This window comes from Oncorhynchus nerka, linkage group LG3, assembly GCF_034236695.1.
Source record: "Oncorhynchus nerka isolate Pitt River linkage group LG3, Oner_Uvic_2.0, whole genome shotgun sequence".
Taxonomy (NCBI): domain Eukaryota; kingdom Metazoa; phylum Chordata; class Actinopteri; order Salmoniformes; family Salmonidae; genus Oncorhynchus; species Oncorhynchus nerka.
This window is the reverse complement of record NC_088398.1, coordinates 67,144,858-67,159,064: the sequence shown is the minus strand read 5'-3', so window position 1 is coordinate 67,159,064 and position 14,207 is coordinate 67,144,858. Positions and strand designations below refer to the sequence as shown.

Below are 14,207 nucleotides of genomic sequence, written 5' to 3'. Positions count from 1 at the left end.
ATGATTGCCACTGGGAATTACGCACCAACTTAGACAAAGGACACCAGAGGGACCCCTGGCAAATGTAGTCTCTTATGGCCAATGTTCCAATGATGTGCCTACAAATACCTCACAATGCTGCAGACATCTTGGACGAACGGCAGAGAGCATAAGCTCCTTCACAGCACATTCACAGCCATATAAGGAGACGATAGTAAAACAGAGCTTCAGAAATTCAGCTCATTTCCTGTTTGAGGTTACATCTTGGTTTCGCCTGTAGCATCATTTCTGGGGCACTCACAGATAATATCTTTGCAGTTTTGAAAACGTCAGAGTGTTTTCTTTCCAAAGCTGCCAATTATATGCATAGTCGAGCATCTTTTCGTGACAAAATATTGCGCTTAAAACGGGAACGTTTTTTTATCCAATAATGACATAGCGCCCCCATATGTTGAAGAGGTTAATGCTATGCTAGCTATCAATACTCTTAGGCAAATGCTTGTTTTGCTATGGTTGAAAAGCATATTTTGAAAAATAGAGATGACAGTGTTGTTAACAAAAGCTTGAGAGCCAATATATTTATTTCATTTCATTTGCGATTTTCATGAATAGTTAACGTTGCGTTACGGTAATGAGCTTGAGGCTATAATTACGATCCCGGATACGGGATTGCTCGTTTCAAGAGTTAATGTGAGTCTGGAAGGAGAGTTTACAGTCTAGCCAGACCCCTTGGTATTTATAGTTGTCCACATGTTCTAAGTCAGAACCGTCCAGAGTAGTGATGCTGGACGGGCGGGCAGGTGGGGGCAGCGACCGGTTGAAGAGTATGCATTTAGTTTTACTTGTATTTACAAGCAGTTGGGGGGCCACGGAAGGAGAGTTGTAATGGCATTGAAACTTGTCTGGAGGTTTTTAAAATTTATTTTTTATTTTACCTTTATTTAACCAGGCAAGTCAGTTAAGAACACATTCTTATTTTCAATGACGGCCTGGGAACAGTGGGTTAACTGCCTGTTCAGGGGCAGAACGACAGATTTGTACCTTGTCAGCTCGGGGGTTTGAACTCGCAACCTTCCGGTTACTAGTCCAACACTCTAACCACTAGGCTACCCTGCCGCCCCTGGTTAGTTAACACAGTGTCCAAAGAAGAGCCAGATGTATACAGAATGGTGTCATCTGTGTAGAAGTGGATCAGAGAATCACCAGCAGTAAGAGCGGCATCATTGATGTATACAGAGAAGAGAGTCGGCCCGAGAATTTAACCCTGTGGCACCCCCATAGAGACTGCCAGAGGTCCAGACAACAGGCCCTCCGATTTGACACACTGAACTCTATCAGAGAAGTGGTTAGTGAACCAGGCGAGGCAGTCATTTGAGAAACCAAGGCTGTTGAGTCTGCCGATTAGAATGTGGTGAGTGACAGAATCGAAAGCCTTGGCCTGGTCGATGAATACGGCTGCACAGTAATGTCTCTTATGGCAGTTCGATGGCAGTTATGATATCGTTTAGGACAGCATGGCTGAGGTGCACCCATGACCAGCTCTGAAACCAGGTTGCATAGCGAAGAAGGTATGGTGGGATTCAAAATGGTCAGTAATCTGTTTGTTAACTTGGCTTTCGAAGACCTTAGAAAGGCAGGGTAGGATAGATACGGGTCTGTAGCAGTTTGGGTCTAAAGAGTGTCTCCCCCTTCGAAGAGGGGGATGACCGTGGCAGCTTTCCAATCTTTGGGAATCTCAGACGGTACGAAAGAGAGTTTGAACAGGCTAGTAATAGGGGTTGCAACAATTTCGGCAGATAATTTTAGAATGAGAGGGTCCAGATTGTCTTGTTTAAAATCTGATTTTATGACTTTGTGGCTGTTCCAACTGGTGACCACTCTGCAGAGCTATCTCTGGTACATTAGTAATCCTAATAAATGCCAACCTCACATGCAATTAGTGCAACTGTGAATGTACGCTATTTGTCTTTACAACGGTGTGTGTGGTGCTAAACTCTGAGGCGATGAAGACATGAATCCATGACAGCGGAAGCTATTAGTGCTTCTACCTCCTCCAATCTCAGAGAGCTGATTACAGACACAGTCTTACTGGTGCTAGACTACACACTGTATGTCTGTCTGTCTGTTTAGATCTATACCTGTTGATCAATAAGAGTCAAGAGGAGGAGGAGAGGAGGGAGAGAAGAGGGAGAGAGGAGGAGGAGAGGAGGGAGAGAAGAGGGAGAGAGGAGGAGGAGAGGAGGGAGAGAGGAGGAGGAGGAGAGGATGGAGAGAAGAGGGAAGGGAGGAGAGGAGAGGAGAGGAGGGAGAGCGGAGGAGGAGGAGAGGATGGAGATAAGAGGGAGAGAGGAGGAGAGGAGGGAGATAGGAGGAGGAGAGGATGGAGAGAAGAGGGAGAGAGGAGGACAGGAGGGAGAGAGGAGGAGGAGGAGAGGATGGAGAGAAGAGGGAGAGAAGAGGAGAGGAGAGGAGGGAGAGGAGGAGCAGGAGGAGAGGATGGAGAGAAGAGGACGAGAGGAGGGAGAGAGAGAGGAGGAAGAAGAGGGAGAAAGGAGGAGGAGTGGGAGAGGAGCTAGAGAGGAGGAGGGAGGGAGGGAGGGAGGGAGGGAGGGAGGGAGGGAGGGAGGGAGGGGGGGGAGAGAAGGGAGAGATGATGAGGAAGAAGAGGGAGAGAGGAGGAGGAGAGGTGAAGACGAGGAGGAGAGTAGGGAGAGAAGGAGGACAGAGAAGGAGGACAGAGGGTGATTTCTCTTCTTCAGATTGTGAAAGATATGTCACTCCCCACATGTAATCACACTTGTCTTAATTAAGCGACAGGACGTCTCAGTTGAACGTGTAATGCTTGCACGGCATGACACCCACCCACACACTGATGCTGATGCTACTCTACAGTACATTAGTGCAAACAATGAAAAAGAATCTCAACCATTATCAAACTCTGATGTGATGTAGGATGAAATCTAACTAATAAATCAATGACAACACAATCACATAATCATGTCATCACAATGTATAAATCTGATATTAAAACACCTTCTTTGGGTTAGATCATATGGAGTAACAAAGGGTAGATGAGCTAATATTAAACAGGTGTCTATAGGCATTGAGGCACAAAGACTAGATTATGATTATCAGGTGTTAACTGCAGCTGGGGAGGGAGCCACTTTGTCATACCCATCTATAGACTATATATATAAAAGTATGTGGACACCCCTTCAAATGAGTGTATTACCCGTTGCTGACAGGTGTTTAAAAACGAGCACACAACCATGCAATCTCCATAGACAACTATTGGCAGTAGAATGGCCCTATTGACTTTCAATGTGACACTGTCATAGGATGCCACCTTTCCAACAAGTCAGTTCATCAAATGCCTGCCATGCTAGAGAAGCCCTGATCAACTGTAAGTGCTGTTATTGTGAAGTAGAACCGTCTAGGAGCAACAACGGCTCAGCCGCGAAGTTGTAGGCCATGCAAACTCACAGAATGGGACCGTCAAATGCTTTATAGTCTGGCAGTCCGACGGACGAACCTGGGTTTGGCGGATGCCAGGAGAACACTACCTGCCTAGTGCTTAATGCCAACTGAAAAATTGGTTGGGAGAGGAATAGTGGTCTGTGGCTGTTTTTCATGGTTTAGTCTAGGCCCCTTAGTTCCAGTGAAGGGAAATCAACACTATAGCATACAATCCCATTCTAGACGATTCTATGCTTCCAACTTTGTGGCAGTTTGGGGATGGCCCTTTCCTGTTTCAGCATGACAATGTCCCCGTGCACTACATGAGGTCCATACAGAAATGGTTTGTCAAAATCGGTGTAAAAGAACTTGACTGACCTTAACTCCATCGAGCACCTTTGGGATGAATTAAAATGCTGACTGCGAGCCAGGCCTAATTGCCCAACATCAGTGCCCGCCCTCACTAATGCTCTTGTGGCTGAATGGAAGCAAGTCCCCTCAGCAATGTTCTAACATCTAGTGGAAAGCCTTCCCAGAAGAGTAGAGGCAGTTATAGCAGGAAAGGGGGGACCAACTCCATATTAATGCCCATGATTTTGGATGAGATGTTCGACGAGCACATACTTTTGGTCATGTAGTGTATCTCTCGACCAGACCCCATTCTAACCTCATATAAGAGAATAAAAATCATTAATATAGACTCAATTATAGACTCAATCTCATCAGAGATATGATGTTTGCTGGGAATGTAACATCCAATACCACCTAAATATCACAGCTATATACCAATCATACCCCAGCTTGGAATATTCCATATCATTCTGGAATGGTACAGTAACAACATGATGGGAATTGATTTGGGGTTCCACGCCTCTGAAGGGGAACAGATGCTCCGGTCACAGCCGTGACTTGCACTGATGAAGTTAAGAGATGACTTTAGAAAGGCAATTTCACCAAATGTCACTACGCATGCAAGTCCCAGTTTACGCATGGCAGGGAGGAATCAGGCTGATAAATAGGGCTTGAGTCTCTCTTTGTCTCTTTTTCTTCTCCTTCATCCCTCCCAGATTTTTCCTTGTCTTTGTTTCTCACTTTCTACTTCTTTGATCTCATAGCCCTCTCTCCTCCCCTTTCACATTTTCCCCATTCAATCTCTTTACCCCACTCCACATCTCCTCCTCCCCTTGCTGTTGCTCTTTATTTTCCTATCTGCTTCCATCCGATATTCTGCCAGTGATTGCTGATAAGGCGTGGGTGTGTGTGTGTGTTTTGTGCGGGTGTGAGTGTGTGTGTGCTTGGATCTCTTATTACCATCCTGCCTCGTCAGCAGAGTGTGTTTCTAGTGTATCTGTGAATCTGTGCCCAAAGCTCCATACTGACTATGTTTAATTACGATAGACAAACAGACGGAGAGAGAGAAAGAGAGAGATGCCAATCACACACACTGCATCCTTCAAATGTTAATGAGTCACGTTACAAGCTGTTGTTTTCTCAACTCTTTTGGTTCAGTGGCCAATACTGTATCAATCAAGAATGAATAATGCCAAAAATTCAAAAATAAAAGTAATTACAGAGGGAGGTGGGGTGTTTATGACAAGGACCTAACACATCTAATGCAGAAGACATTCATACCACAGACTGCACAGTCATGCATCATAATATCCCCATGGCTCGCTGTGGCTAGATAAACCGTTTGGACACAGTCTATCGCTGTCATTTCATGGCTTTTCACTTCAACGAGAGATTCACCACCAGAAAAGGCATTCGCAAAAAAAAGCAAAGTGAAAACCCCATCAGCTACATTCAACTATGAGTGTTGCATTTCTCCCATCATCAACAAGAACAACAGGCTGAGCTGAGGTCCCTGTGGAATACCAAGCATTGATTTGCTTCCTACCTTCTCCTCATGTTTTGCGCTGAGTCCGGTATTCCAGTTTTACAGGGTTTGGGAAGCTTAGCAAAGGCAAGCCCCCTAAATTACCTCCCCATATGGAACCCTAGGCATTTCCACATCGGGTGTATTTACACATTTCCTCCTCTCCATAAATGATTAAGGATTTTGCCAAGGATGAAATTCCAGAAATGTTCCCAGATCCATCCCAGGAAGATGCTGTCCTGAGGCAAACACGTTCCCAGATCCCTCCCAGGAAGAAGCTGTCCTGAGGTGAACATGTTCCCTGATCCCTCCCAGGAAGAAGCTGTCCTGAGGCGAAAATGTTCCCTGATCCCTCCCAGGACGAAGCTGTCCTGAGGCGAACATGTTCCCAGATCCCTCCCAGGAAGAAGCTGTCCTGCGGCGAACATGTTCCCAGATCCCTCCCAGGACGAAGCTGTCCTGAAGCGAACATGTACCCAGATCCCTCCCAGGTAGAAGCTGTCCCGATGGAAACATGTTCCCAGATCCCTCCCAGGAAGAAGCTGTCCTGAGGTGAACATGTTCCCAGATCCCTCCCAGGAAGAAGCTGTTCTGAGGCAAACGTGTTCCCAGATCCCTCCCGGGAAGAAGCTGTCCTGAGGCGAACACATTCAAAGATCCCTCCCAGGAAGAAGCTGTCCCGAGGCGAACACGTTCCCAGATCGCTCCCAGGAAGAAGCTGTCCTGAGGCGAACATGTTCCCACATCCCTCCCAGGAAGAAGCTGTCCTGAAGCGAACATGTTCCCTGATCCCTCCCAGGAAGTACCTGTCCTGAGGCGATCATGTTCCCACATCCCTCCCAGGAAGAAGCTGTCCTGAGGCGAACATGTTCCCAGATCCCTCCCAGGAAGAAGCTGTCCTGAGACGAACAGGTTCCCAGATCCCTCCCAGGAAGAAGCGGTCCTGAGGCGAACATGTTCCCTCATCCCTCCCAGGAAGAAGCTGTCCTGAGATGAAAAGTTTCCCAGATCCCTCCCAGGAAGATCCTGTCCTGAGGTGAACCTGTTCCCACATCCCTCCCAGGAAAAAGATGGCATGAGGAGGACACGTTCCCAGATCCCTCCCAGGAAGAAGCTGTCCTGATGCGAACATGTTCCCAGATCCCTCCCAGGAAGAAGCTGTCCTGAGGCGAACACGTTCCCACATCCCTCCCAGGAAGAAGCTGTCCTGAGGCGAACATGTTCCCAGATCCCTCCCAGAAATAAGCTGTCCTGAGGTGAACATGTTCCCACATCCCTCCCAGGAAGAAGCTGTCCTGAGGCGAACATGTTCCCAAATCCCTCCCAGGAAGAAGCTGTTCTGAGGCGAACATGTTCCCACATCCATCCCAGGAAGAAGAAGTCCTGAGGCGAACACGTTCCCAGAACCCTCACAGGAAGAAGCTGTCCTGAGGCGAACACGTTCCCAGATCCCTCCCAGGAAGAAGCTGTCCTGAGGCGAACATGTTCCCAGATCCCTTCCAGGAAGAAGCTGTTCTGAGGCGAACATGTTCCCACATCCATCCCAGGAAGAAGCTGTCCTGAGGTGAACACGTTCCCAGAACCCTCCCAGGAAGAAGCTGTCCTGAGGCGAACACGTTCCCAGAACCCTCACAGGAAGAAGCTGTCCTGAGGCGAACACGTTCCCAGATCCCTCCCAGGAAGTAGCTGATCTGAGGCGAACACGTTCCCAGATCCCTCCCAGGAAGAAGCTGTCCTGAAGCGAACACGTTCCCAGATCCCTCCCAGGAAGAAGCTGTCCTGAGGCGAACACGTTCCCAGATCCCTCCCAGGAAGTAGCTGATCTGAGGCGAACACGTTCCCAGATCCCTCCCAGGAAGAAGCTGTCCTGAGGCAAACATGTTCCCTGATCCCTCCCAGGTAGAAGCTGTTCTGAGGCGAATACGTTCCCAGAACCCTCCCAGGAAGTTGCTGATCTGAGGCGAACATGTTCCCAGATCCCTCCCAGGAAGAAGCTGTCCTGAAGCGAACATGTTCCCACATCCCTCCCAGGAAGAAGCTGTCCTGAAGCGAACATGTTCCCTGATCCCTCCCAGGAAGAAGCTGTCCTGAGGTGAACATGTTTCCTGATCCCTCCCAGGAAATACCTGTCCTGAGGCGATCATGTTCCCACATCCCTCCCAGGAAGAAGCTGTCCTGAGGTGAACATGTTCCCTGATCCCTCCCAGGAAGAATCTGTCCTGAGGTGAACATGTTCCCACATCCCTCCCAGGAAAAAGCTGTCCTGAGGAGAACACGTTCCCAGATCCCTCCCAGGAAGAAGCTGTCCTGAGGCGAACATGTTCCCAGATCCCTCCCAGGAAGAAGCTGTTCTGAGGCATACGTGTTCCCAGATCCCTCCCAGGAAGAAGCTGTTCTGAGGCATACACGTTCCCAGATCCCTCCCAGTGAGAAGCTGTCCTGATGGAAACATGTTCCCAGATCCCTCTGAGGTAAAAGCTGTCCTGAGGCGAACATGTTCCCACATCCATCCCAGGAAGAAGCTGTCCTGAGGCAAACACGTTCCCAGAACCCTCCCTGGAAGAAGCTGTTCTGAGGCGAACACATTCCCAGATCCCTCCCAGGAAGTAGCTGATCTGAGGCGAACACGTCCCCAGATCGCTCCCAGGAAGAAGCTGTCCTGAAGAGAACACGTTCCCAGATCCCTCCCAGGAAGAAGCTGTTCTGAGGCGAATACGTTCCCAGATCCCTCCCAGGAAGAAGCTGTTCTGAGGTGGACATGTTCCCTGATCCCTCCCAGGAAGAAGCGTTTCTGAGGCGAACATGTTCCCTGATCCCTCCCAGGAAGAAGCTGTTCTGAGGCGAACAGCTTCTCCCATGTTCCCTGCATATAAATGGATATAGAATGAAGTTGGATGGAGAGAGAAACATTCTGCAAAGCACTACCACACACTGTTCCCTTAATAAGGAGTAGGTAGTCAACAGACCAAAGATGAACATAGGAGCATCAAAGATACACTAATAGCAGCAACAACAAACATGCAATTCAATCCAATGGAGTCCAATTAGACTACTCATCATATAACCTTCTACACTGAATATAGCCTATCCATGGAACATCCAGACTGCAGTACAACATATTGTCCAACACCATAGAGATCCTTTTAAAATGACTCTTCTCACTATTCTTACTATTCTAGTATTCTAATTCTAACAACACTGACCAACCTGGCCGTGAGTGTCGGATGACTATACCCACCATAACGAAAGCCAGTCTTGTGCCAGTCTTCTACCATGCTGTTGAAATGGTGATTAGGCTTTCTAGTCGGCGGTTAACAGTGGCAATTCATGTCCAGTCAAAGGGCAGGTTTCCGTTGAGCAGTGGCATGGGCACACCAGCTGCTCTCAAGGACCCCAACTGAAGCTCATTGGCCAAAGGAGGGAGATTAGCATAGTAACCTGCAATGGCTGCTGGGAGGTCTGACACAGACAGCTGGCAATTCAAGAGCATGGATGGAAAGAGAGATAAGGGAGGGATGGAGAGAGGTAAATAAGGAGATAAAGGGTAGTCAGAGAAAGAGGAAGAAAGAGAGACAGAGATGAAGAAAGAGAGAGAGAATGATTAAGGGAAAGGAAGTAGAGAGAGAAGAGAGAACGAGGGAGAGAGGAGGCCATAGTGAGATAAATGCGTTTCTATAGCAAAGGCAGCAAGTCTCCCCCGAGCCTCATAGAGTATTCAGTAGTAATGATACTTCATGAAGACATAAAGTGTGTTTGACTGCAGTTCTGTGTGTATGGGCCTGTGGCTTTAATGGTAGAGTCTCTAACTCGCCCTCAGATCCCTGCCTGATTTAGAGTCAGGCTCACAAGGGCGCCCTCTCTCCCCTCTGAGGCCTCGGCAGAATCCCTAATATCGAAACTCTTAGTGGTTAGAATAGGGGTTCCAGACACACACAGACACGTGCACACACATACACACACATACACACACATACACACACATACACACACATACACACACAGACACACGCACAGACACACACATACACACACAGACACACGCACAGACACACACATACACACACAGACACACGCACAGACACACACATACACACACAGACACACACAGACATACGAACAGACACACACATACACATACAGACACACGCACAGACACACACAGACATGCAGACACGCACGGAGACACGTGCACACACATACACACACAGACACACGCACAGACACACACATACACACACAGACACACGCACAGACACACACATACACACACAGGTACATGCACAGACACACACAGACACACAGAGACACACGCACAGACACACACATACACACACAGACACACACAGACATACGAACAGACACACACATACACACACAGACACACGCACAGACACACACATACACACACAGACACACGCACAGACACACACATACACACACAGACACACGAACAGACACACACATACACACACAGACACACGCACAGACACACACATATACACACACAGACACACACATACACACACAGACAAACGCACAGACACACACATACACACACAGACACACACAGACATACGAACAGACACACACATACACACACAGACACACACAGACACACGCACAGACACACACATACACACACAGACACACGCACAGACACACACATACACACACAGACACACGCACAGACACACACAGACATGCAGACACGCACGGAGACACGTGCACACACATACACACACAGACACACGCACAGACACACACATACACACACAGACACACGCACAGACACACACATACACACACAGACACATGCACAGACACACACAGACACACAGAGACACACGCACAGACACACACATACACACACAGACACACGCACAGACACACACATACACACACACAGACACACGCACGCACGCACAGACACACACATACACACACAGACACACGCACAGACACACACATACACACACAGACACACGCACAGACACACACATACACACACAGACACACGCACAGACACACACATACACACACAGACACACGCACAGACACACACATACACACACAGACACACGCACAGACACACACATACACACACAGACACACGCACAGACACGCACAGACACACGCACAGACACACACAGACACGCACAGACACACGCACAGACACACACATACACACACAGACACACGCACAGACACACACAGACACACACAGACACACACATACACACATAGACACACGCACAGACACACACATACACACACAGACACACGCACAGACACACACATACACACACAGACACACACACAGACACACACATACACACACAGACACACGCACAGACACACACATACACACGCACAGACACACACATACACACACAGACACACGCACAGACAGACACATACACACACAGACACACACATACACACACTGTCCTGGAGAGTCAGACTACAGTCAGAATACCGGTACTGCTAATCCTTGCTGCAAAGTCTCAGGCAGAAACAGGTGACTTGGGCTGAACCAATAACATCTGAGCTCTTGATTGTTGCGCCGTTGTCATGACTGATCCCTTAATACTTACATCTGATTGTCTCCCAAGAGCTGCATTTGGCTCTGTATATTAGCTAGGTGTGTTTGCATGAGAGTGAGAGAGAGTAAGAGTGAGTGAGTGAGTGAGTGAGTGAGTGAGTGAGTGAGTGAGTGAGTGAGTGAGTGAGTGAGTGAGTGTGAGTGAGTGAGTGTGTGTGTGTGTGTGTGTGTGTGTGTGTGTGTGTGTGTGTGTGTGTGTGTGTGTGTGTGTGTGTGTGTGTGTGTGTGTGTGTCTGAAGGAGTTAGTGTCCTGACTAGCCTGTAATCAGTGTGAAGAATGAGCTAATACTGTAAAGCTACTGGCCACTCCTCACCCTTAACACATCCATTTCCCAGCTGCCACACACACACACACACACACACACACACACACACACACACACACACACACACACACACACACACACACACACACACACACACTCACTCTCAGCAGAATACTGATTAGCAACTGAATCACGGGAGAGCAAATTAAGAGAATATTGAAGGAGGAACAGAATACAAAGAGGGAGAGAGGGAGGAGGGAGAGAGAGAGAGAGAGGGAGGGAGGAGGGAGAGAGAGAGAGAGGGAGGGAGGAGGGAGAGAGAGAGAGAGGAGGGGAGGAGGGAGAGAGGGAGGGAGGGAGGGAGAGAGAGAGAGGGAGGGAGGGAGGAGGGAGAGAGGGAGGGAGGAGGGAGAGATGGAGGGAGGGAGAGAGAGAGGGAGGGAGGGAGGAGGGAGAGAGGGAGGGAGGGAGACAGAGGGAGGGAGGGAGGAGGGAGAGAGGGAGGGAGGGAGGAGGGGAGAGAGGGAGGGAGGGAGGGAGAGAGAGAGGGAGGAGGGAGAGGAGGGAGGGAGGGAGGGAGAGAGGGAGAGAGAGAGAGAGAGAGAGAGAGAGAGAGAGAGGAGGGAGGGAGGGAGGGAGGGAGGGAGGGAGGGAGGTAGGTAGGTAGGTAGGAAGATAGGTAGGTAGGAAGGTAGGTAGGTAGGTAGGAAGGTAGGTAGGAAGGTAGGTAGGTAGGTAGGTAGGTAGGTAGGTAGGTAGGTAGGTAGGTAGGTAGGTAGGTGCGCGAGAGTGTGTGTGATGTTTGAAAGGGTCCCCCGCCTTGCAGAGAATGAAGTAAATGCAGAACCAATAGATCTCATGTAACCAGTGCTACTCAGTACTACTCAATGCTACTCAGTATTACTCAGTACTACTCAGTGCTACTCAGTATTACTCAGTACTACTCAGTATTACTCCGTGCTACTCAGTGCTACTCAGTGCTACTCAGTACTACTCAGTGCTACTCAGTGCTACTCAGTACTACTCAGTGCTACTCAGTACTACTCAGTATTACTCAGTTCTACTCAGTACTACTCAGTGCTACTCAGTACTACTCAGTACTACTCAGTGCTACTCAGTACTACTCAGTGCTACTCAGTACTACTCAGTGCTACTCAGTACTACTCAGTGCTATTCAGTACTACTCAGTGCTATTCAGTACTACTCAGTACTACTCAGTGCTACTCAGTACTACTCAGTGCTACTCAATACTACTCAGTGCTACTCAGTACTACTCAGTGCTACTCAGTGTCACTCAGTACTACTCAGTACTACTCAGTGCTACTCACAAGCTGAAACCCTCCAATGTCTATTCTGTTTGCACTGACTCAAAGCTCATAGAACTGTCAGAACTCAATAGTTCAAATGGAATCTTATAGAACTCATATATGATGCATCGGCTTCACAAATCTAGGACAGTTTTGCTGATAGACATAAACCCTGGAAATAGATCAAAACTAGCTTTAACACTCAAGTGGGAGTATGCTAACTAGAACCTAAAATGGTTCTTCTGCTTTAGGACCTTCTACATGGAACCAAAGAGGGTTCTCCCTGGAACAGCCAAAGAACCATTATGGAACCCTTTTTCAAAGAGTGTAGCTAACACCCCCCCCCCCTCCCGCTCTCAAACACATAGAAATAAACACACCCACCTTCTTTGTCATCGTGCCGTATGATGGCATCCTGTATGACATCACCAAGGCTGAAGCAAATGCGCTGCCTCTTCCTGTGGCTGATGGACGGGTCTTTGACCTTGACTCCGCCTCCCGGTTTCTCCAGGGTGTTCTCCCGCTCGTAGTACGCCCTTATTTGGTCACAGCGCATTCTCCTGACCAGCCGCTGCCGCTGGCCAAACGGGAGAGACTCCAGCAGACACTGGTCGATCTCCATGTTCTGACGAAACACGTTACATAGCTGAAAACAACCTGCGGAGGGAGGGAGGGAGGGAGGGAGGCAGGGAGGGAGGGGGAAAAGAAGAGAGAGAAATGCATTAGCATATCATGTTTTGTGATGAGAATCTGTCTCAACAGTTTTATACAAGTCAAAGATAGACAGAGATGTTAAACGCTGTCTATTGCACACGCGCGTGAGTGTGTTTGTGTAAAAGACACAGATACAGCTGTTACATGAATAAATCCAACAGGGCCAGATCATGTTTATTTAAATACAGTCTGACAGTGAGCGGACAGGACAAGGCTTGGATGATAAGGTACACCAGTCTGTTTCACCTCCAGACTAGTGTATGTGACTGCCTGTATGGTTATAATGGACTACACTTGCACTGCCTTTAGCCTCGAGGAGTTTTGAAAAAAAGAATAACACCGTTTGTCATGATATTGTCTCTGCCAGTGTCTCTGCCAGTGGAAGAGAGTTCTCCTCATCACTACCTAGTCTCTGAGTCATATTAGATGTGTGTCTGTGTAATGCTGCTGCAGCTTCAATGACTGCAGGAGAATTCATCACTAGCTACATATCAGGACCAAACCAGGCTTAGATATGAAGATAGTTCCAGACTTACAAAACTATAAATATTCATAGCATTTTTCAGTGATGAAGGCAGAGAGTCAGAGGAATCTTAAGTCAAGTTGCAATGCACAGGCGATCAAAGGCAATGAGCGTAAAAAAGTAATCTTCAAGAAAATCTAAGTTTGCCCCCTTATGTAATACGCTTCAGAAGAAAGTTTGCAATGATTTGGTGACATGTGTATTGTATGAGTGTGTGAAAAAGACAGCAGTAATTAGTGCAGTCATTCAGGTCACTATTAGTGCCTTTGCAGATAAATAGAGATAGTGGCTTTTCTCCTCCTCTTCCTGAGTCACACACTCCCTCTCTGCTCATCTCCTCCATCCCTGTCTGCTTATCTATCTGTCTGCCCTCTTTGCCTCTTCTTTTAACACACTCCCTCTCTGCTCATCTCCTCCATCCCTGTCTGCTTATCTATCTGTCTGCCCTCTTTGCCTCTTCTTTTAAGACACTCCCTCTCTGCTC

At 48.1% G+C, this 14,207-nt stretch overlaps 1 protein-coding gene across 1 annotated transcript in view; it reads right to left on the bottom strand.

The window, feature by feature from the left end:
- Positions 1-13,137, bottom strand: part of LOC115126000 (unconventional myosin-XVI-like) — a 344,854-nt gene extending 331,717 nt beyond the window's left edge. The window contains 1 exon segment of the mRNA XM_065005768.1: positions 12,871-13,137. Within this exon segment, the coding sequence (XP_064861840.1) occupies positions 12,871-13,108 (238 nt within the window). The 5' untranslated portion in view covers positions 13,109-13,137.
- Between the last annotated feature and the right edge of the window lie 1,070 nt (positions 13,138-14,207).